The 25,470-nt window shown below is 46.0% G+C and overlaps 1 protein-coding gene across 1 annotated transcript in view; it reads left to right on the top strand.

Moving 5' to 3' along the window:
* The window catches only part of csmd2 (CUB and Sushi multiple domains 2), a gene marked incomplete at its 5' end in the record, with an annotated part of 597,374 nt that overhangs the window by 137,486 nt on the left and 434,418 nt on the right, over positions 1 to 25,470 (top strand). The window contains 3 exons of the mRNA XM_090227432.1: positions 831 to 908; positions 9,878 to 9,965; positions 13,095 to 13,219. Of these exons, the coding sequence (XP_090083558.1) occupies positions 831 to 908; positions 9,878 to 9,965; positions 13,095 to 13,219 (291 nt within the window). The remainder of the gene's footprint in view (positions 1 to 830; positions 909 to 9,877; positions 9,966 to 13,094; positions 13,220 to 25,470) is intronic.

Here is a 25,470-nt window from a genome sequence, read left to right as displayed (position 1 = left end):
TCTGAATTTACCACAATGTACCACCCATACAAAGTCTAGAAGTAGATATATTATATTCATTCACATCACATTCAATGTTTTTAAATGAAATATTAGTTTACTGCGGAAGCCGTACGCTGCCTACGGAATCCATGCAGGAAATCAAGGGACGTTGGGGGGGGGGGGGGGGCAAAATGTAGCTGGTGTGCAGAGGAGAGTGAAGCTATAAACGTACAGAGTTACCGCCCTGGACAGGATCACAAGATAAAGTGATAGTATGATCTCCGTCCTGTTGTGTTTCCCCAACGGGATCGTAGGAACCAGACAGTGTTAACAACTAATACAGAACCGTCTCTCAGTGGATCTTATGACAGAGGAACCAGACAGTGTTGTAGGCTGATACAGTATCATGCCAAAGCCGTGTGTGTGTGTGTGTGTGTGTGTGTGTGTGTGTGTGTGTGTGTGTGTGTGTGTGATCTCTACAGTACTGATTAAACAGGGAACCTGACTGTACATCATCCTCTGGTCTCTACAGTACTGATTAAACAGGGAACCTGACTGTACATTATCCTCTGGTCTCTACAGTACTGACTGTACATTATCCTCTGGTCTCTACAGTACTGATTAAACAGGGAACCTGACTGTACATTATCCTCTGGTCTCTACAGTACTGATTAAACAGGGAACCTGACTGTACATTATCCTCTGGTCTCTACAGTACTGACTGTACATTATCCTCTGGTCTCTACAGTCCTGATTAAACAGGGAACCTGACTGTACATTATCCTCTGGACTCTACAGTACTGATTAAACAGGTAACCTGACTGTACATTATCCTCTGATCTCCACAGTGAAGAAGATGACAGAGCTGAAGTCCAGAGGAGTCAAGATGATGCCCAGTAAAGACAATCATCACAAGATATCAGTGTGTAAGTAGTGCTCCTGGTTGTTATACATGTAAGAATATTCTAAGATAAATACATATCTCCTCTAGTCCTCTACCTCCATCACCTCATACCCATCTCCTCTAGTCCTCCACCTCCATCACCTCATACCCATCTTCTCTAGTCCTCCACTTCCATCCCCTCATACCCATCTCCTCTAGTCATCCACCTCCATCACCTCATACCCATCTCCTCTAGTCCTCCACCTCATCACCTCCTACCCATCTCCTCTAGTCCTCTACCTCCATCACCTCATACCCATCTCCTCTAGTCCTCTACCTCCATCACCTCATACCCATCTCCTCTAGTCCTCCACCTCCATCATCTCATACCCATCTCCTCTAGTCCTCTACCTCCATCACCTCATACCCATCTCCTCTATTCCTCCACCTCCATCACCTCATACCCATCTCCTCTAGTCATCTAACTCCATCACCTCATACCCATCTCCTCTAGTCATCTACCTCCATAACCTCATACCCATCTCCTCTAGTCACCTACCTCCATCACCTCATACCCATCTCCTCTACGTCCATCACCTCATACCCATCTCCTCTAGTCCTCTACCTCCATCACCTCATACCCATCTCCTCTAGTCCTCTACCTCCATCACCTCATATCCATCTCCTCTAGTCCTCCACCTCCATCATCTCATACCCATCTCCTCTAGTCCTCTACTTCCATCACCTCATACCCATCTCCTCTAGTCCTCTACCTCCATCACCTCATACCCATCTCCTCTAGTCCTCTACCTCCATCACCTCATACCCATCTCCTCTAGTCCTCTACCTCCATCACCTCATACCCATCTCCTCTAGTCCTCCACCTCCATCACCTCATACCCATCTCCTCTAGTTATCTACCTCCATCATCTCATACCCATCTCCTCTAGTCATCTACCTCCATAACCTCATACCCATCTCCTCTAGTCACCTACCTCCATCACCTCATACCCATCTCCTCTACCTCCATCACCTCATACCCATCTCCTCTAGTCCTCCACCTCCATAACCTCATACCCATCTCCTCTAGTCCTCCACCTCCATAACCTCATACCCATCTCCTCTAGTCCTCCACCTCCATCACCTCATACCTTTCTCCTCTGGTCCTCTACCTCCATCACCTCATACCCATCTCCTCTAGTCATCTACCTCCATCACCTCATACCCATCTCCTCTAGTCATCTACCTCCATCACAGCATACCCGTCTCCTCTTGTCCTCTACCTCCATCACCTCATACCTGGCTCTTCTAGTCCTCTACCTCCATCACCTCATACCTGTCTCCTCTAGTCCTCTACCTCCATCAACTCATACCCATCTCCACTAGTCCTCTACCTCCATCATCTCATACCCGTCTCCTCTACCTCCATCACCTCATACCCATCTGCTCTAGTCCTCTACCTCCATCACCTCATACCCATCTCCTCTACTCCTCTACCTCCATCACCTCATACCCATCTCCTCTAGTCCTCTACCTCCATCACCTCATACCCATCTCCTCTAGTATTCTACCCCCATCACCTCATACCCATCTCCTCCAGTCCTCCACCTCCATCACCTCATGCCCATCTCCTCTAGTCCTCTACCTCCATCACCTCATATCCATCTCCTCTAGTCCTCTACCTCCATCACCTCATACCCATCTCTTTTGGTCATCTACCTCCATCACCTCATACCCATCTCCTCTAGTTCTACCCCTCCATCACCTCATACCCATCTCCTCTAGTCCTCTACCTCCATCACCTCATACCCATCTCATCTAGTCATCCACCTCATACCCATCTCCTCTAGTCCTCCACCTCCATCACCTCATACCCATCTCCTCTACTCTTCTACCTCCATCACCTCATACCCATCTCCTTTGGTCATCTACCTCCATCACCTCATACCCATCTCCTGTAGTCTTCTACCCCCATCACCTCATACCCATCTCCTCTAGTCCTCCACCTCCACCACATCATACCCATCTCCTCTAGTCCTCTACCACCATCACCTCATACCCATCTCCTCTAGTCCTCCACCTCCATCACCTCATACCCATCTCCTCTAGTCCTCTACCTCCATCACCTCATACCCATCTCCTCTAGTCCTCTACCTCCATCACCTCATACCCATCTCCTCTAGTCCTCTACCTCCATCACCTCATACCCATCTCCTCTAGTCATCCACCTCATGCCCATCTCCTCTAGTCCTCCACCTCCATCACCTCATACCCATCTCCTCTAGTCCTCCACCTCCATCACCTCATACCCATCTCCTCTAGTCCTCTACCTCCATCACCTCATACCCATCTCCTCTAGTCATCCACCTCATGCCCATCTCCTCTAGTCCTCTACCTCCATCACCTCATACCCATCTCCTCTAGTCATCCACCTCATGCCCATCTCCTCTAGTCCTCCACCTCCATCACCTCATACCCATCTCCTCTAGTCCTCCACCTCCATCACCTCATACCCATCTCCTCTAGTCCTCTACCTCCATCACCTCATACCCATCTCCTCTAGTCCTCCACCTCCATCACCTCATACCCATCTCCTCTAGTCCTCCACCTCCATCACCTCATACCCATCTCCTCTAGTCTTCTACCTCCATCACCTCATACCCATCTCCTCTAGTCCTCCACCTCCACCACCTCATACCCATCTCCTCTAGTCCTCTACCACCATCACCTCATACCCATCTCCTCTAGTCCTCCACCTCCATCACCTCATACCCATCTCCTCTAGTCCTCTACCTCCATCACCTCATACCCATCTCCTCTAGTCCTCCACCTCCATCACCTCATACCCATCTCCTCCTTCGTCCTTCTCCTCTTTATTTTCATTCTCATTCTTCTCTCCTCCACCTCTTCCTCTCTCCGTCCTGCTGCCGTGGTTACCGGCCAGTTTTTCGTTCCCCTAACGATGACAAGCCTGGCCTTTTCTCCCTCATCAATATTCAGAGCCGCCCAGAGCCTCGGCTAATCAGCTGGTGTCACGTTGGCTTTGGCCCTGCCTGTCGGGCCTTTGACCCCGCCCTGTCTGTTAAGGGGCCTGCCGGGGTTGGCTGGCTCACCGACCCTGTGTCACTTCCCCTTCCTGTCTCAATCAGTTGATATGTTTTAGCAGGATGCTGTCGTATGGGAGGAGAGGATATTTTGAACTAAAAACAAAAATAAAATGATACTGTTGATTATGATGAGGGCCAGAGGCAGGGAGAGTGCACAGGGAATATAATTACATAACCTTACAGAATTTATTAGAAATATTATGGCTAAATAATACAATCATGTTTTTTGCTGAACCAGTAATAAAGGAATTTATAAATTATAAATAAATTATAAATAAATACAACATTTTGAAATGTAATTATCTGTCAGTTATTAACAGCGTGGCATATTTCTCTGATAACCACTAGCAACCAGAAGTCTCTCCGGAGACAATGGCATCACGTCACAAACATTCAAATCACACAAAATATGGTTTAACCTACCTGTTCATATTACCTCAATTACCTCGACTAAACCTGTACCCCTTGCACATTGACTCTGTACCAGTACCCCTGTATATAGCCTCCACATTGACTCTGTACCGGTGCCCCCTGTATATAGCCCCAATATTGACTCTGTACCGGTGCCCCCTGTATATAGTCTCCACATTAACTCTGTACCGGTACCCCCTGTATATAGTCTCCACATTGACTCTGTACCGTAATACCCTGTATATAGTCTCCACACTGACTCTGTACCGTAACACCCTGTATATAGCCTCCACATTGACTCTGTACCGGTACCCCCTGTATATAGTCTCCACATTGACTCTGTACCGGTACCCTCTGTGTATAGCCTCCATATTGACTCTGTACCGGTACCCCCTGTATATAGTCTCCACATTGACTCTGTACCGTAACACCCTGTATATAGCCTCCACATTGACTCTGTACTGGTACACCCTGTATATAGCCTCCACATTGAGTCTGTACCGGTACCCCCTGTATATAGTCTGACAATTTATATTTATTTTGATTTAAAATGCAGGCCCAAAATATTAACGTTTGAAATGCTATGCTATTTAATATGTTTTTTTAGTGGCATTGGTAAGAAAGCTCCAAGGCAATCCCTTCTGGCTCTAGTAATGAGGGATGTCCGAGCAGGCAGAATGTAGGAAACTGTACCAATGTGTTTCATCAAATTGGACTGAGAAACCAACTGTGATTGATATATACAGTTGAAGTCGGAAGTTTACATACACCTTCGCCAAATTCATTTAAACTCAGTTTTTGACAATTCCTGACATTTAATCCTAGTAAAAAAAACTGTTTTAGGTCAGTTAGGATCACTACTTTATTTTATGAATGTGAAATGTCAGAATAACAGTAGAGAGAATGATTTATTTAAGCTTTTATTTATTTCATCACATTCCCAGTGGGTGAGAATGTATTTGGTAGCATTGCCTTTAAATTGCACAGCTTGGGTCAAACATTTCAGGTAGCCTTCTACAAGCTTCCCACAATAAGTTGGGTTAATTTTGGCCCATTCTTCCTGACAGAGCTGGTGTAACTGAGTCAGGTTTGTAGGCCTCCTTGCTTGCACACACTTTGTCAGTTCTGCACATACAATTTCTATAGGATTGAGGTCAGGGCTTTATGGTGGCCAATCCAGTACCTTGACTTTGTTGTCGTTAAAGCCATTTTGCCACAACTTTGGAAGTATGCTTGGGGTCATTGTCCATTTGGAAGACCCATTTGCGACCAAGATTTAACTTCCTGATGGATGTCTTGAGATCTTGCTTCAATATATCCACAAAATGTCACATAATTTCCCCCCTCAGGATGCAATCTATTGTGTGAAGTGCACCAGTCATGCAGCAAAGCACCCCCTTCACGGTTGGGATGCTGTTCAAACATAACGATGGTCATTATGGCCAAACAGTTCTATTTTTGTTTCATCAGACCAGAGGACATTTCTCCAGAAAGTACGATCTTTGTCCAGTTGCAAACTGTGTTTTTAAAAAAAAGAAAATTTTGGCGGTTTCAGCTTTCAGCTTTTGTCGACATAGGAATTGTTTTACTGTGGATAGAGATACTTGTGTACTTGTTTCCTCCAGCATCTTCACATGGTCCTTTGCTGGTGTTCTGGGATTGATTTGCACATTTCGCACCAAAGTACGTTCATCACTAGGAGACCGAATGTGTTTCCTTCCTGAGCGGTATGACGGCTGTGTGGTGTTTATACTTGCATACTATTGTCTGTACAGATGAACGTGGTACCTTCAGGTGTTTGGAAATTGCTCCCAAGCATGAACCAGACTTGTTGAAGTGTACAATTTATTTTCTGAGGTCTTGGTTCATTTCTTTTGATTTTCCCGTGATGTCAAGCAAAGAGGCACTTAGTTTAAAGGTAGGCCTTGAAATACATCCACAGGTGCACCTCCAAATAACTAACATAATGTCAATAAGCCTATCAGAAGCTTCTAAAGCCATGACATCATTTTCTGGAATTTTCCAAGCTGTTTAAAGGCATAGTCAACTTAGTGTATGTTAACTTCTGACCCACTGGAATTGTGATACAGTGAATTATTAGTGAAATAATCTGTCTGTAAACTATTGTTGGAAAAATTACTCGTGTCATGCACAAAGTAGATGTCCTAACCAACTTTCCATAGTTTGTTATCAAGTTTATTAACAAGAAATGTGTGGAGTGGTTGAAAAATCGAGTTTTAATGACTACAACCTAAGTGTATGTAAACTTCCGACTTCAACTCTATGTGCTGATGCTTGAAACAGTGATATTCATCAAGGTTTAGGGTTATTAGGTTATTCATATTATTATTGAGTATTATTATTAAGTTTTCAAAACACAACTTTTTCCGCACTTTTTTACATTACAGCCTCATTCTAAAATGTATTACATCGTTTTCTCCCCTAATCAATCTACACACAATACCTCATAATGACATCACAATACCTCATAATGGCATCACAATACCTCATAATGACATCACAATACCTCATAATGACATCACAATACCTCATAATGACAAAGCTAATTTTTTTTTTGCAAACATATATAAGTATTTACATAACTATTTAGACCAGAGATGTTTGATCGGGTACAAGTCCGGGCTCTGGCTGGTCCACTCAAGGACATTCAGAGACTTGTCCCGAAGTACTTTGTTGAAGAACCTTTGGCAGCGATTTACAGCCTCAAATCTTCTTGGGTTTCTCAAATTCTACTCTGAAGATCCTCTAAGGGATTATTTTACGTATATTTGACTAGGCAACTCAGTTAAGAACAAATTCTTATTTTCAATGATTGCCTAGGAACAGTGGGTTAGCTGCATGTTCAGGGGCAGAACGATAGTTTGGACCTTGTCAGCTCGGGGGTTTGAACTTGCAACCTTCCGGTAACTAGTCCAACGCTCTAACCACCAGGCTACCCCATCTTATTCCCCCGGTGGGGAGTGTCTCTGCACAGCTACAGTGGCGAAAGTATTCACCCCCTTGGCATTTTTCCTATTTTGTTACGTTACAACCTAGAATAAACATGTGTTTTTTTGTGGTGTGTATCATTTGATTTAGATAAGATGCCTACCACTTTGAATATGGAAAATATGTTTTTTTGTGAAACAAACAAGAAAAGAAATCAGAAATAAGACAAAAAAAAGAGAACTTGAGCAGGCATAACTATTCACCCCCCCAAAGTCAATACTTTGTAGAGCCACCTTTTTGCACCAATTACAGCTGCAAGTCTCTTGGGGTATGTTTCTATAAGCTTGGCACATCTAGCCACTGGTGTTGTTGTCCATTCTTCAAGGCAAAACTGCTCCAGCTCCTTCAAGTTGGATGGGTTCCGCTGGTGTACAGCAATCTTTAAGTCATACCACAGATTCTCAATTGGATTGAGGTCTGGGCTTTTACTAGGCGATTCCAAGACATTTAAATGTTTCCTTAAACCACTCGAGTGTTGCTTTAGCAGTATGCTTGTGGTCATTGTCCTGCTGGAAGGTGAACCTCCGTTCCAGTCTCAAATCTCTGGAAGACTGAAACATGTTTCCCTCAAGAATTTCCCTGTATTTAGCACCATCCATCATTACTTCAATTCTGACCAGTTTCCCTGCCGATGAAAAACATCCCCACAGCATGATGCTGGCACTACCATGCTTCACTGTGGGGATTGTGCTCTTGGGGTGACAAGAGGTGTTGGGTTTGTGCCAGTCATAGCGTTTTCCTTGATGGCCAAAAAGCTCAATTTTAGTCTCATCTGACCATCTTCTCCCACATTTTTTTTAAGCATTTACTTTTTTCTGGCCACTCTTCCATAAAACCCAGCTCTGTGGAGTGAACGGCTTAAAGTGGTCCTATGGACAGATACTCCAATATCTCTGCTGTGGAGCTTTGCACCTCCTTCAGGGTTATCTTTGGTCTCTTTGTTGCCTCTCTGATTAATGGCCTCCTTGCCTGGTCTGTGAGTTTTGGTGGGCAGCCTTCTCTTGGCAGGTTTGTTGTAGTGCCATATTCTTTCTATTTTTTAATAATGGATTTAATGGTCCTCCGAGGGATGTTCAAAGTTTCCGATATTTTTTTATAACAATCATGAGGTGTATTTCTCCACAACTTTGTCCCTGACCTGTTTGGAGAACTCCTTGGTCTTCGTGGTGCCGCTGATTGGTGGTGCACCTTGCTTAGCAGTGTTGCAGACTCTGGGGCCTTTCAGAACAGGTGTACATATACTGAGATCATGTGACAGATAGTGTGACACCTAGATTGCGCACAGGTCGACTTTATTTAACTAATTATATGACTTCTGAAGGTAATTGGTTGCACCAGATCTTTTTTCAGGGCTTCATAGCAAAGGAGGTGAATACATATGCACACACCACTTTTCCATTTATTTTAATATTAAATAAGTTATTTTTTTCATTTCACTTCACCAATTCAGACTATTTTGTATATGTCCATTACATGAAATCCAAATAAAAACCTATTTAAATTACAGGTTGTAACACAGTAGGAAAAATGCCCAGGAGAGGAATACTTTTGGAAGGCACTGAATTTTCAGGTCTCTCCAGAGATGTTTGATTCGGTACAAGTCCGGGCTCTGGCTGGGCCACTCAAGGACATTCAGAGACTTGTCCCGAAGCCATTCCTGCATTGTCTTGGCTGTGTGCTTAGGGTTGTTGTCCTGTTGGATGGTGAACCTATGTCCCAGTCCTGAGCTTTCCTCCCTTTCCCCGTTCCTTTATGTTTAGTTTGGCCAGGCGGCTCTAGGAAGGGTCTTGGTGGTTCCCAACTTCTTCCATTTAAGATTGATGGAGGCCACTGTGTTCTTGGGGACCTTCAATGCTACAGACCTTTTTTGCTACACTTCCCCAGATCTGTGCCTCAACCCAATCCCATCTCAGAGCTCTACGGACAATTCTACCGACCTCATGACTCTGATTTTTGCTCTGATATGCACTGTCAACTTTGGGACCTTATATATAGAGTTGTGTCTCTTTCTAAATCATGTCCAATCAATTTAATTTATCACACGTTGACTCCAATCAAGATGTAGCAACATCTCAAGGATGATCAATGGAGACAGGATGCACCTGAGCTCAATGTTGAGTCTCATAGCAAAGGGTCTGATGCGTATGTCAATAAGTTTATTTCTGTTTGTTATTTGCAAAAAAACTGCTTTTGCTTTGTCATTATGGGATATTGAGTGTAGATTAATGAGGAAAATGTGCAAATTAATCCATTTTAGAATAAGGCTGGTTTTGTTGAAAGTTGCTATACCTAATTTACCTTGATTTTTTTGCTGGCTAGACTGCTATGCGAAACACTGTGATTGTTTATTTTACTCTCTCTTTCATCTTTCTCTCTCTCTCTCCCCTTCCCTATCTATCCACCCCTTTCTCTCTCACTCTCATCCCTCTCTCATATTTCTCTCTCACTCTATTGCTTATCCCTCTCTCTCATCCCCCTCTCTCAGTGTCTCAGATGGGTGTGGCCCAGGGACATAACATGTGTCCAGACCCGGGGATCCCTGACCGAGGGAAAAGAAAAGGATCAGACTTCAGGTAAAAACACAAAATACAGAACAGGAATAGAAATAGACAATTAGAGGAGAGAAATTAGAGAAATAAGGAGAGAGAGAAGGAGAGAGGAGAGAAGGTGAGAAGGAGAGAGTGAGAAGGAGAGAGTGAGAAGGAGAGTGAGAAGGAGAGTGAGAAGGAGAGAGGGAAGGAGAGAGGGAAGGAGAGAGGGAAGGAGTGAGGGGAAGGAGTGAGGAGAAGGAGAGAGAGAAGGGGAGAGAAGGAGTGAGGAGAGAGAGAAGAAGTGAGGAGAAGGAGACATGGATGAAAATGTATTGAGGAAGAGAAAACAATGCATGTGTTTGTTTACGAAAATGCGACTAAGGAACCACTGGGTATAGAGAGGTAATGCCTCAGGAATAGACCACTGGGTATAGAGAGGTAATGCCTCAGGAATAGACCACTGGGTATAGAGAGGTAATGCCTCAGGAATAGACCACCGGGTATAGAGAGGTAATGCCTCAGGAATAGACCACTGGGTATAGAGAGGTAATGCCTCAGGAATAGACCACTGGGTATAGAGAGGTAATGCCTCAGGAATAGACCACTGGGTATAGAGAGGTAATGCCTCAGGAATAGACCACTGGGTATAGAGAGGCAATGCCTCAGGAATAGACCACTGGGTATAGAGGTAATGCCTCAGGAATAGACCACTGGGTATAGAGAGGTAATGCCTCAGGAATAGACCAATGGGTATATAGAGGTAATGCCTCAGGAATAGACCAATGGGTATATAGAGGTAATGCCTCAGGAATAGACCAATGGGTATATAGAGGTAATGCCTCAGGAATAGACCAATGGGTATAGAGGTAATGCCTCAGGAATAGACCAATGGGTATAGAGGTAATGCCTCAGGAATAGACCAATGGGTATAGAGACGTAATGCCTCAGGAATAGACCACTGGGTATAGAGAGGTAATGACTATGGAATAGACCACTGGGTATGGAGAGGTAATGACTCAGGAATATACCACTGGGTATAGAGAGGTAATGACTATGGAATAGACCACTGGGTATAGAGAGGTATTGACTCAGGAATATACCACTGGGTATAGAGGTAATGCCTCAGGAATAGACCACTGGGTATAAAGGTAATGCCTCAGGAATAGACCACTGGGTATATAGAGGTAATGCCTCAGGAATAGACCACTGGGTATAAAGGTAATGCCTCAGGAATAGACCACTGGGTATAGAGGTAATGCCTCAGGAATAGACCACTGGGTATAGAGACGTAATGACTCAGGAATATACCACTGGGTATAGAGGTAATGCCTCAGGAATAGACCTCTGGGTATAAAGGTAATGCCTCAGGAATAGACCACTGGGTATAGAGAGGTAATGCCTCAGGAATAGACCACTGGGTATAGAGAGGTAATGACTATGGAATAGACCACTGGGTATAGAGAAGTAATGCCTCAGGAATAGACCACTGGGTATAGAGAGGTAATGACTCAGGAATAGACCACTGGGTATAGAGAGGTAATGCCTCAGGAATAGACCACTGGGTATAGAGAGGTAATGACTCATGAATAGACCACTGGGTATATAGAGGTAATGCCTCAGGAATAGACCAATAGGTATAGAGGTAATGCCTCAGGAATAGACCAATGGGTATAGAGGTAATGCCTCAGGAATAGACAACTGGGAATAGAGAGGTAATGCCTCAGGAATAGACCACTGGGTATAGAGGTAATGACTGAGGAATAGACCACTGGGTATAGAGAGGTAATGCCTCAGGAATAGACCACTGGGTATAGAGAGGTAATGCCTCAGGAATAGACCACTGGGAATAGAGAGGTAATGCCTCAGGAATAGACCACTGGGTATAGAGGTAATGACTGAGGAATAGACCACTGGGTATAGAGAGGTAATGCCTCAGGAATAGACCACTGGGTATAGAGAGGTAATGCCTCAGGAATAGACCACTGGGTATAGAGAGGTAATGCCTCAGGAATAGACCACTGGGAATAGAGAGGTAATTCCTCAGGAATAGACCACTGGGTATAGAGGTAATGACTATGGAATAGACCACTGGGTATAGAGAGGTAATGCCTCAGGAATAGACCACTGGGTATAGAGGTAATGACTGAGGAATAGACCACTGGGAATAGAGAGGTAATGCCTCAGGAATAGACCACTGGGTATAGAGAGGTAATGCCTCAGGAATAGACCACTGGGTATAGAGAGGTAATGCCTCAGGAATAGACCACTGGGAATAGAGAGGTAATGCCTCAGGAATAGACCACTGGGTATAGAGGTAATGACTATGGAATAGACCACTGGGTATAGAGGTAATGCCTCAGGAATAGACCACTGGGTATAGAGGTAATGACTGAGGAATAGACCACTGGGAATAGAGAGGTAATGCCTCAGGAATAGACCACTGGGTATAGAGGTAATGACTATGGAATAGACCACTGGGTATAGAGAGGTAATGCCTCAGGAATAGACCACTGGGTATAGAGGTAATGACTGAGGAATAGACCACTGGGAATAGAGAGGTAATGCCTCAGGAATAGACCACTGGGTATAGAGAGGTAATGCCTCAGGAATAGACCACTGGGAATAGAGAGGTAATGCCTCAGGAATAGACCACTGGGTATAGAGGTAATGACTATGGAATAGACCACTGGGTATAGAGGTAATGACTGAGGAATAGACCACTGGGTATAGAGAGGTAATGCCTCAGGAATAGACCACTGGGTATAGAGAGGTAATGCCTCAGGAATAGACCACTGGGTATAGAGAGGTAATGCCTCAGGAATAGACCACTGGGAATAGAGAGGTAATGCCTCAGGAATAGACCACTGGGTATAGAGTTAATGACTGAGGAATAGACCACTGGGAATAGAGAGGTAATGCCTCAGGAATAGATCACTTGGTATAGAGAGGTAATGACTGAGGAATAGACCACTGGGAATAGAGAGGTAATGCCTCAGGAATAGACCACTGGGTATAGAGGTAATGACTGAGGAATAGACCAATGGGTATAGAGGTAATGACTGAGGAATAGACCACTGGGTATAGAGAGGTAATGACTGAGGAATAGACCACTGGGTATAGAGAGGTAATGACTGTGTGTATAACCCTTTGTCTCTCCACCTCCCCCTACAGGCGAGGTGCCACAGTGCACTTCTCCTGTGATGAGGGTTATGAGCTGCAGGGCTCTAAGAGCATCAGCTGCCTGAGAGTCACAGACAGCTACGTAGGCTGGAGCGACGACCGACCCATCTGCAGAGGTATGGGAGTCTTTAAGGGTGTGTGTGTGTGTGTGTGTGTGTGTGTGTGTGTGTGTGTGTGCCTTCGTGTGTGTGTGTGTCTGGGGGCCTGGGTGTCTGTGTGTGTGTGTCTGTGTGTCTGTGTGTGTGTGTCTGGGTGTCTGGGTGTGTGTGTGCCTGGGTGCCTGGGTGTGTGTGTGTGTGTCTGGGTGTGTGTGTGTCTGGGTGTGTGTGTGTCTGGGTGTGTGTGTGTGTGTGTGTGTGTGTGTGTGTGTGTGTGTGTGTGTGTGTGTGTGTGTGTGCCTGGGTGTGTGTGTATGTTTATCTGTTGTCTTAGCTGGACAGGCCTGAAACTGACCCTCATCTATCCTGACATTCTACTACCCACAAAGCATATATCCTCCCGCCATTCAGTGACAGGCGGAGAGAATGGTCAAGGCCTACAGTATCCGTGTCGTCCAGTCTACCCACTGGCTGTGTGGCTTTGTGTTCAAAGGCCTAACCACCCAAACAGGCTGATGTGTCAAATGTTAGATGGCTGTTGTTCTGTTTACAACAGCTGTGTCTGAATGTATCAGAGTAAAGTAGAGAGACAGAGTCCCGACTCTATTAGATGAATGTATCAGAGTAAAGTAGAGAGACAGTGTCCCGACTCTATTAGATTAATGTATCAGAGTAAAGTAGAGAGACAGAGTCCCGTCTCTATTAGATTAATGTATCAGAGTAAAGTAGCGAGACAGAGTGATAGACAGAGTCCCGTCTCTATTTATACCCTGTAGTTCTCTCTATCATCAGATTATCCCCAGAGTAATAATACCCTGTAGTTCTCTCTATCATCAGATTATCCCCAGAGTAATAATACCATGTAGTTCTCTCTATCATCAGATTATCCCCAGAGTAATAATACCCTGTAGTTCTCTCTATCGTCAGATTATCCCCAGAGTAATTCATACCCTGTAGTTCTCTCTATCATCAGATTATCCCCAGAGTAATAATACCCTGTAGTTCTCTCTATCATCAGATTATCCCCAGAGTAATAATACCATGTAGTTCTCTCTATCATCAGATTATCCCCAGAGTAATAATACCCTGTAGTTCTCTCTATCATCAGATTATCCCCAGAGTAATTTATACCCTGTAGTTCTCTCTATCATCAGATTATCCCCAGAGTAATTTATACCCTGTAGTTCTCTCTATCATCAGATTATCCCCAGAGTAATTCATACCCTGTAGTTCTCTCTATCATCAGATTATCCCCAGAGTAATTTATACCCTGTAGTTCTCTCTATCAACAGATTATCCCCAGAGTAATTTATACCCTGTAGTTCTCTCTATCATCAGATTATCCCCAGAGTAATTTATACCCTGTAGTTCTCTCTATCATCAGATTATCCCCAGAGTAATGGATACCCTGTTGTCCTCTCTATCAACAGATTATCCCCAGAGTAATAATACCCTGTAGTTCTCTCTATCATCAGATTATCCCCAGAGTAATTCATACCCTGTAGTTCTCTCTATCATCAGATTATCCCCAGAGTAATTTATACCCTGTAGTTCTCTCTATCAACAGATTATCCCCAGAGTAATTTATACCCTGTAGTTCTCTCTATCATCAGATTATCCCCAGAGTAATTTATACCCTGTAGTTCTCTCTATCATCAGATTATCCCCAGAGTAATTTATACCCTGTAGTTCTCTCTATCATCAGATTATCCCCAGAGTAATTTATACCCTGTAGTTCTCTCTATCATCAGATTATCCCCAGAGTAATTTATACCCTGTAGTTCTCTCTATCATCAGATTATCCCCAGAGTAATTTATATCCTGTTGTCCTCTCTATCAACAGATTATCCCCAGAGTAATGGATACCCTGTAGTCCTCTCTATCAACAGATTATCCCCAGAGTAATGGATACCCTGTAGTCCTCTCTATCAACAGATTATCCCCAGAGTAATGGATACCCTGTAGTCCTCTCTATCAACAGATTATCCCCAGAGTAATTTATATCCTGTTGTCCTCTCTATCAACAGATTATCCCCAGAGTAATGGATACCCTGTTGTCCTCTCTATCAACAGATTATCCCCAGAGTAATAATACCATGTAGTCCTCTCTATCAACAGATTATCCCCAGAGTAATAATACCATGTAGTTCTCTCTATCATCAGATTATCCCCAGAGTAATGGATACCATGTAGTCCTCTCTATCAACAGATTATCCCCAGAGTAATAAAACCCTGTAGTTCTCTCTATCAACAGATTATCCCCAGAGTAATAAAACCCTGTAGTCCTCTCTATCAACAGATTATCCCCAGAGTAATAAAACCCTGTAGTCCTCTCTATCAACAGATTATCCCCAGAGTAATGGATACCCTGTAGTCCTCTCTATCAACAGATTATCCCCAGAGTAATGGATACCCTGTAGTCCTCTCTATCAACAGATTATCCCCAGAGTAATTTAGGGATCCTTAGTGTCGCAACGGCACTGCATCACAATGCTAGAGGCGTCACTACAGACCCGGATTTGATCCCGGTCTGTATCACAACCGGTCTTGGTCAGGAGTCCCATAGGGCGGTGCACAATTGGTCCTGCGTCGTCAGGGTTAGGAGAGGGTTTGGCTGGGTCAGGACTGTCATTGTAAATAAGAATGTATTGTTAACCTTGCCTAGTTAAATAGAGGTTAAAAATATAAATACCATGCAGTCATCAGATTATCACCAGGCCCCTCCAGCCTCTTAGCAATGTGAGAGCACACACACACACACACACACACACACACACACACACACACACACACACACACACACACACACACACACACACACACACACACACACACACACACACACACACACACACACACACACACACACAAACACACACTGATCACTGATTGACTATGGAAGTGACAATATTCCTTAAGCACTGTTTGGGAGGGAACGGGATAAATCAATCACCTCTTTTAATTGTTGTGAAATTGGCAATCTATTGGTAAAATGATTATTTGTCTTGTTTCTTCGATTCGACACCATGAAACGCTGGGTCATTACTCTACAACGTCCCTGTAATTGGAAAGTTCTGCGAGAGGGGGGAACCCAAAAGTTGGGTTGAGTAATTAAACCAAACAATGTTACTCAGCCTCCTGGACTAAGTGTTCATAAATCATACTGTCATACCTGTACTACACATAAACAGAAAACCACTGCATCACAGCGCTGTCCTTGAGAGACAGAAAAGAGAAGTGAAATGGATTACATTACTGAGGTAACAGTGTTTGCTTCCGTCCCTCTCCTTATCACAACCTGGGCTTGAACCAGAGACTTCTCCTTATCCCAACCTGGGCTTGAACCAGAGACTTCTCCTTATCACAACCTGGGCTTGAACCAGAGACTTCTCCTTATCACAACCTGGGCTTGAACCTGAGACTTCTCCTTATCACAACCTGGGCTTGATCCAGAGACTTCTCCTTATCACAACCTGGGCTTGAACCAGAGACTTCTCCTTGTCCCAACCTGGGCTTGAACCAGAGACTTCTCCTTATCACAACCTGGGCTTGAACCAGAGACTTCTCCTTATCACAACCTGGGCTTGAACCAGAGACTTCTCCTTATCACAACCTGGGCTTGAACCAGAGACTTCTCCTTATCACAACCTGGGCTTGAACCAGAGACTTCTCCTTATCCCAACCTGGGCTTGAACCAGAGACTTCTCCTTATCACAACCTGGGCTTGAACCAGAGACTTCTCCTTATCACAACCTGGGCTTGAACCAGAGACTTCTCCTTATCACAACCTGGGCTTGAACCTGAGACTTCTCCTTATCACAACCTGGGCTTGATCCAGAGACTTCTCCTTATCACAACCTGGGCTTGAACCAGAGACTTCTCACAACCACAACCATACTAGCTATCACGGTTACCACAACCATACTAGCTATCACGGTTACCACAACCATACTAGCTACCACGGTTCCCACAACCATACTAGCTACCACGGTTCCCACAACCATACTAGCTATCACGGTTTCCACAACCATACTAGCTACCATAGTTACTACAACAGAGAGAGAGAGAGAGAGAGAGAGAGAGAGAGAGAGAGAGAGAGAGAGAGAGAGAGAGAGAGAGAGAGAGAGAGAGAGAGAGAGAGAGAGAGAGAGAGAGAGAGAGAGAGAGAGAGAGAGAGAGAGAGAGAGAGAGAGAGAGAGAGAGAGAGAGAGAGAGAGAGAGAGAGAGAGAGAGAGAGAGAGAGAGAGAGAGAGAGAGAGAGAGAGAGAGAGAGAGAGAGAGAGAGAGAGAGAGAGAGAGAGAGAGAGAGAGAGAGAGAGAGAGAGAGAGAGAGAGAGAGAGAGATGCCTGTCTGTTCTTAACAATGATTGATTTCCAAATAAGTGTATAAGCCAGAGAAAAACGAACAGCTGAATTACCTTCTAAAGTATCTCTCTACCGGCCATTAGTATCGATGGCCCCCTAGAGAAAGCAACATTAGATAATGAATCGCAGTCATACACCACCTTGGACTTAATGTCCACACAAAGTGGGTCTGTGTGAGATGTAAACCTTCCGTCCATCTACTGTACTTATAGCACCACCCACCTGGGAGCACTTCAGCCATTTTGTGGCTATTCCAGCACTTCCTCACTCATCAGTTTCTTTAACTCCCCTCCACAGCCATGGATGTCTGATGCAATCGCCCGGGTGGTTTATCCCCATAATCATCGCTGTCGGCCATCGGCTATCTCCACCACTCCACTCCACATAATGTGCTTTGGGAAATCCACTTTTGAAAGAGTGCTTTTGAAAGAGCACCCGGTTTCGGCTAGCGCCTAGCTCTACTCGGCTATGCCAACCGAACGGGTGTGCTTGCATAGTCCCTTAAAATAACTTTGCTTGAAAAAGTAGAAAAAGAAGTGCCATTAGTACTGTTTGTCCGTTTTCAGACGCCGTAGCCAGTATACACTTCCTCAAAATAGTCATAATTAATCTAAGATATAACTCAATAAGTCTGTTATAAATGTTTACGTTTTTGCAGAGGAGATCTTAGTGCCGCATTTTTAGATCTAACTAGCATGAAAACAAGTTGTCCCTTGTTGAATGACAACAAAGCCTTTATTGAAGAATCCATACTGTTGACCAATCACAGAAGAAGGGGCGGAGCAGCTGGAAAAGCCAGAAAAAACCCTCACCAAAGTCCAATACCAAAAACGTACAAACTCTCTCCGAACTGTTTCAGCTGAGAAGCATGCGAACGCCTTTGGACTGATCCAAGTGAGTCACAATGAGATTATACCACTCAGGAATGGGGGATACCCATCTCCTAAGGATTTGTGGGTAATCTGATTGTACTTCCTCTCATCCAAACAATAGATGCTCATTTGGATGACAGTAAACTTTCTCACGGAGGATAATGTGAATGTTTTGAGGTAGAGGATTTGCTTTGGTGGATAAAACAGTATCACAGACCAGGGTTAAAGTGAACAGGTTAATTAACACTGATTAGTATTAATTAACCTTGGATTTACATTTCTCTGGACCCAAACTGTTTAACTGAAAATTAACTATAATCCAGGAATTGTTGATTTATCTAAAGCCAAATTAAAGTGTTGCTAATCCTCATTACTTCATCCTCACTGTTTAGTGCAGGATAATCTAGGGCCATTCAAAACCCAAATCTGACCTTCTTTTTTTTACTGATTCTGTCTTTTTAACCAATCAGATCAGTTCAGAACAGGATCTGATGTGAAAAGATCTGATGTGATTGGGTAATTCAGAATTGAGCTGCCTGTGTAAGGAGCCTTTGACCTCTGAGTCTGTGTCCCACATCGCACCCTATACCCTATACACTGCACCTATTTTTGAACAAGGGAACATAGAACATTTTCCAAAACCCTGTGACCAAAACCCTGTGACCAGGCTACCGGAAAACAACATGTCTTTAACTAGCACACGGAGCTGAAATCAACTCAGGATTTTAAAACGTGTTCCTCTGAAATTGTAGTTCAGTGCTCAGGGCATTCAGGGCTGTGTTTTTAATCGCGTCTGCCTGCCCTGGGCGGCGGCGGCGGTGGCGGCAGGGTGGCCTAGTGGTTAGAGCCGGTAGCCTAAAAGGTTCCTGGATTGAATCCCTGAGCTGACAAGGAAAAATCTGTCGTTCTGCCCCTGAAAAAGGCAGTTAACCCACTGTTCCCCTGTAGGCTGTCGTTGTAAAAAATAATTTGTTCTTAACTGACTTGTCTAGTTAAATAAAGTTCAAATAAAAAAATAAAAAATGGCACCTTATTCCCTATTTAGTGCACTACTTTTGACCAAGGCCCAAACTAGTGCACTACATACGGAATGGGGTTCCATTTGGGAAAGCTAGTGTTGATCTCTGAGACCTTATTATCTTGATTGCAGGGTGACTAGACCAGCAGCAATGCAGCCACAATACAGATGGCGTATTAACAAGGGAGAGAATCAACCCTAGTTATATACCTCGTTATTAACCAGACATGGGGAATATAGACTATTGCACTTTGCAGTTCAAACCTACACAATATTATATTTCATTAAGGTCACCCTTGCTGTCAGGACCACTCAAATTAATTACTTCATTATTTTATGCTAAACTTTAAAATGAACGCTACCCCTTCGTTAATGTAGCTGGTGTTGGAGGGGGAGAGGGGTGTTGAAGGGTTGTTGGAGGGGGAGGGGTGTTGGAGGGGGAGAGGGGTGTTGAAGGGTTGTTGGAGGGGGAGAGGTGTTGGAGGGGGAGAGTGGTGTTGGAGGGGGAGGGTTGTTCGAGGGGGAGGGGTGTTGAAGGGGGAGAGGGGAGTTGGAGGGGGAGGGGTGTTGAAGGAGTATTGGAGGGGTGTTGGAGGGGGAGAGGGGTGTTGAAGGGTTGTTGGAGGGGGAGGGGTGTTGGAGGGGGAGAGGGGTGTTGAAGGGTTGTTGGAGGGGGAGAGGTGTTGGAGGGGGAGAGTGGTGTTGGAGGGGGAGGGGTGTTGGAGGGGGAGGGGTGTTGGAGGGGGAGAGGGGTGTTGGAGGGGGAGGGGTGTTGAAGGAGTATTGGAGGGGTGTTGGAGGGGGAGAGGGGTGTTGAAGGGTTGTTGGAGGGGGAGGGGTGTTGGAGGGGGAGAGGGGTGTTGAAGGGTTGTTGGAGGGGGAGGGGTGTTGGAGGGGGGAGGGGTGTTGAAGGGTTGTTGGAGGGGGAGGGGTGTTGGAGGGGGAGAGGGGTGTTGAAGGGTTGTTGGAGGGGGAGGGGTGTTGGAGGGGGGAAGGGGTGTTGGAGGGGGAGAGGGGTGTTGGAGGGGGAGAGGGGTGTTGAAGGGTTGTTGGAGGGGGAGGGGAGTTGGAGGGGGAGAGGGGTGTTGAAAGCGGAGAGGTGTTGGAGGGGGAGAGGGGTGTTGAAGGGTTGTTGGAGGGGCAGGGGTGTTGGAGGCGGAGAGGGGTGTTGGAGGCGGAGAGGGGTGTTGGAGGGGCAGGGGTGTTGAAGGCGGGGAGGTGTTGGAGGGGGAGAGGGGTGTTGAAGGGTTGTTGGAGGGGGAGAGGGGTGTTGAAGAGTTGTTGGAGGGGGAGAGGGGTGTTGGAGAGGGAAAGGGGTGTTGAAGGGTTGTTGGAGGGGAGGGGAGTTGGAGGGGGGAGGGGTGTTGGAGGGGGAGAGGGGTGTTGAAAGCGGAGAGGTGTTGGAGGGGGAGAGGGGTGTTGAAGGGTTGTTGGAGGGGGAGAGGGGTGTTGGAGGGGGAGGGGTGTTGGAGGGGGAGAGGGGTGTTGAAGGGTTGTTGGAGGGGGAGAGGGGTGTTGGAGGCGGAGAGGGGTGTTGGAGAGGTGTTGGAGGGGGAGAGGGGTGTTGGAGGGGGAGGGGTGTTGAAGGGTTGTTGGAGGGGAGAGGGGTGTTGGAGGGGGGTGTTGGAGGGGGAGAGGGGTGTTGGAGGCGGAGAGGGGTGTTGGAGGGGGAGGGGTGTTGGAGGCGAAGAGGGGTGTTGGATGCGTAGAGGGGTCTTGGGGGCGGAGAGGGGTGTTGGAGGCGGAGAGGGGTGTTGGAGAGGGAGAGTGGTGTTGGAGGGGGAGAGGGGTGTTGGAGAGTGGTGTTGGAGGGGGAAAGTGGTGTTGGAGGGGGAGAGGGGTGTTGGAGGGGTGTTTGAGGGGGAGAGGGGTGTTGAAGGGTTGTTGTAGGGGTGTTGGAGACGGAGAGGGGTGTTGGAGGGGGAGGGGTGTTGGAGGCGGTGAGGGGTGTAGGAGGGGTAGGGGTGTTGAAGGGTTGTTGGAGGGGGAGAGGGGTGTTGGAGGCGGAGAGTGGTGTTGGAGGGGAAGAGTGGTGTTGGAGGGGGAGGGTTGTTGGAGGCGGAGAGGGGTGTTGGAGGGGGAGAGTGATGTTGGAGGGGGAGGGGTGTTGAAGTGTTGTTGGAGGGGGAGGGGTGTTGAAGGGGTGTTGAAGGGGTGTTGGAGGGGAGAGGGGTGTTGGAGGCGGAGAGGGGTGTTGAAGGCGGGGAGGTGTTGGAGGGGGAGAGGGGTGTTGAAGAGTTGTTGGAGGGGGAGAGGGGTGTTGGAGGGGGAGGGGTGTTGGAGGGGGAGGGGTGTTGGAGAGGGGTGTTGAAGGCGGAGAGGTGTGTTGAAGGGTTGTTGGAGGGGGAAAGGGGTGTTGGAGGCGTAGAGGGGTGTTGGAGGGGGAGAGTGGTGTTGGAGGGGGAGGGGTGTTGAAGGGTTGTTGGAGGGGGAGAGGGTTGTTGGAGGGGGAGAGGGGTGTTGGAGGGGGAGGGGTGTTGGAGGCGGAGAGGGGTATTGGAGGGGGAGGGTGTTGGAGGCGGAGAGGGGTGTTGGATGCGTAGAGGGGTCTTGGGGGCGGAGAGGGGTGTTGGAGGCGGAGAGGGGTTTTGGAGAGGGAGAGTGGTGTTGGAGGGGGAGAGGGGTGTTGGAGGGGGAGGGGTGTTGGAGAGTGGTGTTGGAGGGGGAGAGTGGTGTTGGAGGGGAGAGGGGTGTTGGAGGGGTGTTTGAGGGGGAGAGGGGTGTTGAAGGGTTGTTGGAGGGGTGTTGGTGGCAGAGAGGGGTGTTGGAGAGGGGTGTTGGAGGGGGAAAGGGGTGTTGGAGGCGGAGAGTGGTGTTGGAGGGGAAGAGTGGTGTTGGAGGGGGAGAGGGGTGTTGGAGGGGTGTTTGTTGGGGAGAGGGGTGTTGAAGGGTTGTTGGAGGGGTGTTGGTGTTGGAGAGGGTTGTTGGAAGGGGAGAGGGGTGTTGGAGGCGGAGAGTGGTGTTGGAGGGGAAGAGTGGTGTTGGAGGGGGAGGGGTGTTGGAGGCGGAGAGGGGTGTTGGAGGGGGAGAGTGATGTTGGAGGGGGAGGGGTGTTGAAGTGTTGTTGGAGGGGGAGGGGTGTTGAAGGGGTGTTGGAGGGGAGAGGGGTGTTGGAGGCGGAGAGGGGTGTTGGAGGGGAGGGGTGTTGGAGGGGGAGGGGTGTTGGAGGCAGAGAGGTGTTGGAGGGGGAGAGGGGTGTTGGAGGGAGAGGGGTGTTGGAAGGGGAGAGGGGTGTTGGAGGCGAAGAGGGGTGTTGAAGGGGTGTTGGAGGGGGAGGGGGGTGTTGGAGGGGGAGAGGGGTACAGGTTTTGCCTCAGGACCTATAAACTTCAGACATAACTCATTAAGAGTAGTCTGGGACTAGACCTCTTAACTAGAGTCATTTAGCCCCAGACACCCAGGCCTTTCTTTAAACCTTAATTAGGCATGGCCTGCTTTAATTTGAGGATTGTTAAGGTTCTGCTAGAGGCCTAAGGGGACCAAGGACAGAGTAGAAGTTAGTGTGCCCTCCAAAATTCAGTTAACTACTTGTCGTGACGTGACTATCATTAATGTGATGCCTGCTATTTATCTAATAATTTCCTAGTAAGTTTAAATATTACTCAATTAAATTATTAATGTGACAATTAACTAATTAGCATTTTGGGGCACCACGGGAACAGTTGCTTACCGAATGACTATCTCCCGACTTAAACTCTAAAGATCTATAAATTTCTCTTACATTAATAACTGTCAATCATCAATAACAGTCAATTATTAATTATTACCACATCAGTCTCATTTGGAACGTTGCAATATTCCTGGATCTGCAAGAACCTTAGTGTTGAATCAGCGATACTCAAATTGGCTTAATTATGTATTTACTAACTAACTAAATAATCACACAGAAAAACATAAACATACACACACACACGGTATAGGTTATTGATTACTAACATAATGCAATGAAAACAGGTCCCTAGTGGACTAACAAAAACAAAAAAAATGACTGTTTTATTTCACAATGGAAGGGAAGGGTAGGTAAGGAGAGGGAGAGACAAAACAGATTTAACTTATCGTACCTACACTACCTTTCAAAAGTTTGGGGTCACTTAGAAATGTCCTTGTTTTTGAAAGAAAAGCAACAACAAAAATGTCCATTAAAATAACAACAAATTGATCCAAAGCACAGTGTAGACATTTTTTATGTTGTAAATGACTATTGTACCTGGAAACGGCTATTTTTTATGGAATATCTACATAGGTGTACAGAGGCTCATTATCAGCAACAGCCATTTTGAAACTATGCCCTAACAACCGCTCATTCAGATTAGAAATGCAATATACATATTTACGTTTAGATGTCGTCTCTCTGTTGAAACCACTCCATCCGTCTATGGAAAGTATTTCGATGTCTCTACGGTAGTTGTCCTTCTTAGTTGTAGGCCTCTTTGTCTTGGAGTGTTCTTAGAATGGATACTTCAGGTGTCCCACACGGTGGTGAGAGGGATCTGTTCTTCAATCTCAAATTGTCCTAGACTACTTTTACTTACCTAGCTGCAGACTGTGAATGTTTGGTCAAGTCTTTACCTTATTCTATCGTTGAGAGTTTCAGAGGGTTCTGCTGTTTTCTCTTCTTGTAGTTTGAACCATTTCAACGTTTGGACCACGTCCTCAAGTTCCCTGGTCTGTGTTTAAATTTAAAGTCTTATCTAAGCCCTCTGGCCTGAAAGGCGATTCCATCATGTTGACACGAACACTGAGCTCACTTGTGCGTAGGTTTGCAAGAAAAAAACTCATTTAGAGAATCACATTGCTATCTTTTCACAAATAGTTTCATATTTAATCATATACGTTTTACAACATGTAGAAGTACTGTACGTGGGGCGGCAGTAAACCTATTGGGTAGAGCGTTCGGTTGTTGGATCGAATCCCCAAGCTGACAAGGTAAAAAATCTGTTGTTCTGCCCCTGAACAAGGAGGTAATCCCCGGTAGGCAGAATTTGTTCTTATTAGAATTTGTTCTTATTAGAATTTGTTCTTATTAGAATTTGTTCTTATTAACCGACTAAATGTAAAATACAAAAAAAAACAAAACGTTTTTGATAATTACAGTGTGAAAGCTCTTAAAGTTACAATGTCACCGTTATAACGTTTTTCCAATCATTTCAATGACATCACAAAATACACGTTAATTTCCCATATTCCATCTTTCATCATTCCCAACATTCGGATGTTGAAATATATTGTCCCAATCGTCATTGTTTGATGTTGAATTTTTTTGGGGCAAGAGTCTATCTGTAACTACTACTACTATAGCTCTCAGAGACGTTTTCTACAACTCTCAGGGACTTTTTCTACAGCTCTCAGGGAGGTTTCCTACAGCTCTCAGGGAGGCTTCCTACAGCTCTCAGGGAGGTTTCCTACAGCTCTCAGGGAGGCTTCCTACAGCTCTCAGGGAGGTTTCCTACAGCTCTCAGGGAGGTTTCCTACAGCTCTCAGGGACGTTTCCTACAGCTCTCAGGGAGGCTTCCTACAGCTCTCAGGGAGGTTTCCTACAGCTCTCAGGGAGGCTTCCTACAGCTCTCAGGGAGGTTTCCTACAGCTCTCAGGGAGGTTTCCTACAGCTCTCAGGGACGTTTCCTACAGCTCTCAGAGAGGTTTCCTACAGCTCTCAGGGAGGTTTTCTACAGCTCTCAGGGACGTTTCCTACAGCTCTCAGGGACGTTTCCTACAGCTCTCAGGGAGGCTTCCTACAGCTCTCAGGGAGGTTTCCTACAGCTCTCAGGGACGTTTCCTACAGCTCTCAGGGAGGCTTCCTACAGCTCTCAGGGAGGTTTCCTACAGCTCTCAGGGACGTTTCCTACAGCTCTCAGGGACGTTTCCTACAGCTCTCAGGGACGTTTCCTACAGCTCTCAGGGAGGCTTCCTACAGCTCTCAGGGAGGTTTCCTACAGCTCTCAGGGACGTTTTCTACAGCTCTCAGGGAGGTTTCCTACAGCTCTCAGGGAGGTTTCCTACAGCTCTCAGGGAGG

Source organism: Oncorhynchus mykiss, chromosome 30, assembly GCF_057628025.1.
Source record: "Oncorhynchus mykiss isolate SJ-2025 chromosome 30, ASM5762802v1, whole genome shotgun sequence".
In the NCBI taxonomy this organism is placed as follows: domain Eukaryota; kingdom Metazoa; phylum Chordata; class Actinopteri; order Salmoniformes; family Salmonidae; genus Oncorhynchus; species Oncorhynchus mykiss.
Note: the sequence above shows the minus strand (reverse complement) of the source record. Positions and strands in the feature narration are given on the sequence as shown.